Source organism: Dryas octopetala, chromosome 6, assembly GCF_963921425.1.
Source record: "Dryas octopetala chromosome 6, drDryOcto1.1, whole genome shotgun sequence".
Taxonomy (NCBI): domain Eukaryota; kingdom Viridiplantae; phylum Streptophyta; class Magnoliopsida; order Rosales; family Rosaceae; genus Dryas; species Dryas octopetala.
The window spans coordinates 14,560,541-14,566,402 of record NC_141371.1 but is presented as its reverse complement, the minus strand read 5'-3'; the positions used below and the strand labels follow the sequence as shown (position 1 = coordinate 14,566,402).

The 5,862-nt window shown below is 35.8% G+C and overlaps 1 protein-coding gene across 1 annotated transcript; it reads right to left on the bottom strand.

Moving 5' to 3' along the window:
* Window positions 1–992: 992 nt before the first annotated feature.
* LOC147282681 (uncharacterized) lies at window positions 993–5,575 on the bottom strand. Its single transcript, XM_086247221.1, has 3 exons — window positions 5,012–5,575; window positions 2,308–2,537; window positions 993–1,433 (listed from the first exon to the last, which is right to left on the bottom strand). Exons 1-3 carry the CDS (start codon window positions 5,376–5,378, stop codon window positions 1,155–1,157), a joined length of 876 nt encoding a protein of 291 aa, XP_086103347.1. The 5' UTR covers window positions 5,379–5,575; the 3' UTR covers window positions 993–1,154.
* Window positions 5,576–5,862: the final 287 nt, after the last annotated feature.

The window sequence follows — 5,862 nt, the reverse complement described above, 5'->3', positions numbered from 1 at the left end:
ATTTGTTAGCAAGATAAGAAAGCCTAATTAGTAAGAAGTAACATAAAGAAGATATGTAATATTGAGCAGCTGCATATACGTAAGGGTTATTTTTTTTTAAAGTCTAGTTCTAAAATTAGGCAGATAATCCAGTCTACTTGCTACAGGAAATTTCAGCCTGATTCACTTTAATGAGAAGCATGTGACACGAATTACCGAGCGCTCTCCAATTGTCACTGTCAGACAATGACAATCATGTTATTGTGCAACAGTAGCTATTTGAATTGCAAAAAACACTCATGTTATATTGTTATTAATTGCCACTATTTGACAGTGGCAATTTGCCCAGTTAAAAGAAAAAACAAAAACAAAAACAAACAAACCCACAAATAGAAAGAGCTGTTGAACTGTGCATATGTCTACATTTTATATTTATGTATAAAGTGAATTACCCTAAAGTCAATTTGATAAATAAATTCACCTAAAAAGTTATAATGATAAATAAATTTACTTTGTACAAATAAAGTCCACGTTATGTTTTTTTTTTATGCTTTTGGCACCAAGCGGTGGGTTTAAAAAAGCAAACGGCTTTGGAAGAAATAAATCCTCCAAGGAATGAAGGATCGCAATGCGATCTAGTAACCAATTTATACAGAGGAATATTAGATGATGGATGACAAGTGTGCTTTATGCTTGCTGTTACTTTCGATATTATTAAGATAGGGGAAATTAAACATTCGAATTCTCATTCTTAATATTCTCATCTGCTAGAAGGATAAAAAGTTAAAAAAATTAGATCATCCATAAGATAGCATTGTCAAAGTAATATTGTGTTAATTTTAAATTTATATAGCCTAGCTAGTATCTTCATAATGGGGTAGCATTGGATCGACCTCCACTATCCTTGACAACAACCCAAACTAAAAGAAACCATCAAAGTTGAGTTTGACACACTAACCTTGATTAAAATGCCAAATAGCAAGGAGAGCTTTTCAATAGGAAGAAAGTGAGTGGATAGAATGTAAGATTAAATCATGTTTTAAATTTATTATTAAATTGTACGTCTCTTTAGGGTAACTAATGTCCCTTAAACTTTGGCTCAAGTCTCACTTTGTTCTCCAAAACAATTTTAAAGTCGGCCACTTTTCCTACTGAATATAAATCCACATGGAAATTCAAAGGGAAGAGAAAATAGGGACACCTGGCAAGGTGACACCAGCGTCTACAATGTAAATGTTGCCGGAGACATATTCAGAAGAGTCATGTATCAAATAACGAACTAGTGATGTCAAGGCTGGATCCGAAGTGCCAAATGTTCTTAACGGGACAGTTTTCTCAGCCACAGTGTGTAGCCAATCTTTTTGCATAAGACCCTCTGTAATTTCAGATCTGAAAAGTCCAGGTGATATTGCATTCACTCTGATTTTGTGTGTCCCCAACTCCAGAGCCATAACCTGTTAAACTTCATAAAAATCAGTATATATAGTTCCATCAAAGCCTTCATCCACAACTACCATGTACAGAAAAGTACAGAATAGAAAAAAAGAAAATAAGAGAATTCTTGAAACAAAATTTTAAACAGTCATATTATGAGAGGTGGAGAAAAGAACAAGCAGTGTTAATACTGTATATTTGAATTGCTAGTGAAAAAACTTCATATATATTTTTCTATCTTTCTTGTGCTTCTCATTCTTCGCTAGTAAGGTCCATTTGGATGGAATTATTTCAAAGAATAGATTTGGATTTTGACAATAAGGTTAAATTAATTGGGAACATAAGTTTATCTGAACTTAATCCAACTGGGAAACACATACAATTTGGGTTGAGCTAGATCTGATATTGAACTCTGGTTAAGCTTTTGTTCAAGTTCCAGTAACTTGGCTAAGCTTAAGACAAGTCACTTCAAGTCCTCAACCATACCCATCCAAAAGTTACACCACCTTAAGATGAAAGCGTTTTATCATTTAAACACTTACTAGTAATGGACTAAAGAGACACAGAATCAAAACCTGCATTCTTAAACACTTGTTAGGAAGGCCGATATTAGGAAAAGTAGAGGGCATAGCCCATAGGCCCACAAGCACTAGGCTTCTATTAGACTAAAAAGGAACTGAAATACTTGCACACTCATTTCTGTCCAGAAGTCTATTTCTCATAAATTCATCCCTCCCTTATTCAAAGACTTTGTAACTGTCTTTTTTATTGCTTATGTTGAGCAACACCCTCCACCCCAGGTGGCAGTGCATCCCTTCAAGAAGTTGCTAAGAAATGTATGATTCCTTACTCTTAAGTTATTGATATACAATATTTGCATGAGAATGACAATACCTTTGTCAAGACGTTTACGCCAGCCTTAGAAGTATTGTATGCTACAGCACCAGGCAAATAGCCACGATTAAGGCCAGCAATGGAAGATATATTAATGATTGATCCTCCTTTATCTGCATCACGCATGCGTAGAGCAACATATTTTGACACCAACCATGAACCCGTTAAATTCGTCCTGAAAACATGATTCCATTCCTCCTCAGACAATTCCAATGCAAACCTCACATTACCTAAGGAACACAGATGGAAGTGAGCAATTAGGACACACCAACACTGACATGCCACATGGACGCACTATGATACGTACACCGTGACAAACGTCACAACAAATATTAGGACATTAATGTACAGCACAGTAATAAATAAATATAAACTTTTTTATAATTCTTTACGCATAGTTTTTCATCTTTGTTTTCTTGTAGAACCTTTTGTACTTTAAAATATGAAAACGAGTGCCTTTTACAATATCTAAACTATAGACTTAAATCAAATATGCTATCATGCTTCATACTCAAAATTGATCCATTTGGACCATTTCAGATCATGCATTAAAGACTGTACATATGAAGACTCAGGTAGAGTGTCCTAAGAGTGGGGATGACGCATTATTCTATATCTTTGACACACACAGAAAGTGTCTGACCATAGAACAGAATGTCAATGTCAGACAGGTGCCCTACACTGTCACAACACACCTAACATAGTCTCACTACTTCATAAAAAATCATAATTAATTATTAATTTACATTCTACAATAACCTTTAGCAAATTATTATAAAAAAGTAGTAAGGCATACACTAACCCAAGTACCTAAGTTTAATTTTAGTCATTAAAAAAAGCAAAAAAATAAGAGCGGGATCAACATAAAAATGAAAAAAACAAAAAAACAGGAAGCTAAGCTCCATATTGTGTCTATGTGAGTGCATGCGCTTATTCACACATGTGTACATATCTAACACTAAATCCAAGTATGCCAATTTGATGACCACAGAAAAAGAGAAAGAAAGGGACAAAGAAAGAGGAAAGAAATGCAAAAACTTATATATAGTGCATACTTAATCCAAATGTATTCCAATCTGTGTAGGTGCAAAGTCTATTTGCCAGAATCTTAATCTTAGACAACATATGGATTACTATCTCTCCTTACCAATAAGACAACATATATTCGGGGGAAAAAGAACCTAAAAAAAAAAGGTTCAAGGTGCTCAAGGAACAGACCAAAACTAAAGGGTCATGAACCGTAAGAGCCAAAAACCCTTGACCAAAATAGCCAAAATGGTTGAGGTGACTGAAAGATTGGGTAAGATGAACATAATCCCATGTTTTGAGTCTCATACTAACTAGTTAGTTAAAATGAATTGTCATATATGTGAGTTTCGTATCTACAATAGCCAAAGAACTTTTAAATTTGTGTGGACAAGGTTAACCCAAAGCAAACAATATCTAACTATTAGGATACAGATCACATAACCCATGTCAGGGGTAAAATAATATAGGGAACCTCTGATCCTGGTAACACTAAGTAGACCTAGCAATCTAAGAATACTCATTACTACTTTGAGTTCAGTAAAGCAGAACCAAACGCCCGCCCATCGAAGAAGACATATAAAATGACTTGGCATACTGCATATACGGATCATATAAGACCCCTAATAATATTGAAAAGAATTTCTACTTCACTTAGAAAAATGTTATTTTTAAAACAAAAATTTGACTTTCAAAATTGAATTGTATGGACTAATTTTCCCTATTACTGTTCGTAACAACAAAAAGGTGTCGCTGGATTTGAAATTTCATACATTAATCATTCTGATTAGCTAATAATATTCTAAGATTCCCATGAAAGGTTTTATAATTCACGTCATGTAGATCTTGTTACAAGAATTCTTAAATTATGACTTGTACAAAGGGCTTTATGTCACCCAAAACAGAGAACTAAGCGATTCTTACCAGCCACTCAACACCTAAGCACACTTACACCTACATGACTCATCTCATTCCACATCAAACACAGTAGCATGGAAAAGAATAGAATTGACATTTAAAGTGCCAAAGAACATGATCATTGTAAATCATCTCAGACTTAACGCATTATACAATGCACTCTGCTTGTAATGAAGAAAATGCAAGGTGGTACCTTTAGCAATCAAATGGACTATAATTCAAAGCACCCAATATTTCATCAACAAAATAAAAGACCATTACACAAGAAAAACAAGCAACCAGGTCAAACACTCAATGCAGAATGACCCCAGCAAAGCTTTAAGGCCTGATACAGCAACAACCCAGGTCAAACACTCAAAGTATTCTAAATTCATTCTAACTCGGCATATTTTCTGAAATTTAAACATAGTGAAATTCGGGTTTTTCCAATTTGGATTCCGGTTATGCATGAATTGAGACAATTTCCATTACCAAATAAAATTCTCAAAGTCAAAATAATATTAAATTGTACATAAAAGTTACATTCCTATTGAATACTTTAAAAAAACAAAAACAAAAACAAACTGAAGAAAAAGATTCTAAATTTCAAAATTTTAAGTTCTGGGTTTTCCTGTAGAGCCTAAATTTGATAGCTGTTCTAGTGTATGAATTCATGTTACAGAAAGAACCCAAATACAAAAACAAATAGGTTAGCACACACACAAATTTAAAATTTCCACAGGAACCAAACAGAAAGCAAAATCCAAACCAAATATCTAACCTCTAACACCGGCATTGTTAATGAGGGCATCGATTTTCCCAAAGGCGTTCCAAGCCTTCTGTACAGACTTCTCAATAACTGAGCCGTCGGCGCTGACATCGAGCTCCACAGCCACGGCCCTTGGGCTGCTTCCAGGCCCATTTCCAACAGACGAAGAAGAAGAAGAAGAGATAGTGAGGTTGTTGATTTGATCGCAGAGGGACTGGAGCCGATCGATGCGCCGAGCCACGGCTACGATTCTGCAGCCGGCTTTAGCCAGGTCCAAACAGAAGTCGAGGCCGAGCCCAGACGACGCGCCGGTGACCATGACGACCTTGCCGTGTAGGTCGCGCCATGGCTCGAGGTGGTCCGAGACTTGGTGCGCCATTGCTTCTGAGCTTCGCGAGACAAATGGGTTTGGTCCTGAATATCTGAGTCCTGACTACTGTGAGCGGCAATCTGGCAGAAGGAGAAGAGAAGATGTGTGCTCTTTACATGGGGGAGTTTTATAATACCATCTGGACCGTTGGTGGTGGTTGTATGGACGGTGGAGAATTGGGTGGAGCACTTACAGACAAAAGGGTGTTTGGTAAAGGTGGTCGATATGATGGTGGACTTGACCCACTTTGATGTATAGTTTTCCATCACTTGCACCATTTTGGTATGTAGTTTAGCTTCCAAATTTGTACACCAATTTTAACAAAGCATTTGTCAGTTTTTCAAAAAATGACAAATATTATGAAAGATGATAGAGAGATCAATTATCTTCTAAAGTTTTTATTCAAACTCTTTTCACATGGGATGGGATGAGCATATTACATGGGAGACTCATAGTATTATGTTGATGTGATATCATATCTCAATTACAAATT

Coding starts and splice junctions, on each gene's coding strand:
- LOC147282681 (XM_086247221.1), bottom strand. CDS start 5,378: ATGGCGCACCAAGTCTCGGACCACCTCGAGCCATGGCGCGACCTACAC. Junction 2,538..5,011: donor TAACAATGCCGGTGTTAGAG/GTTAGATATTTG, acceptor TGTGTTCCTTAG/GTAATGTGAGGTTTGCATTG. Junction 1,434..2,307: donor GCGTAAACGTCTTGACAAAG/GTATTGTCATTC, acceptor GAAGTTTAACAG/GTTATGGCTCTGGAGTTGGG.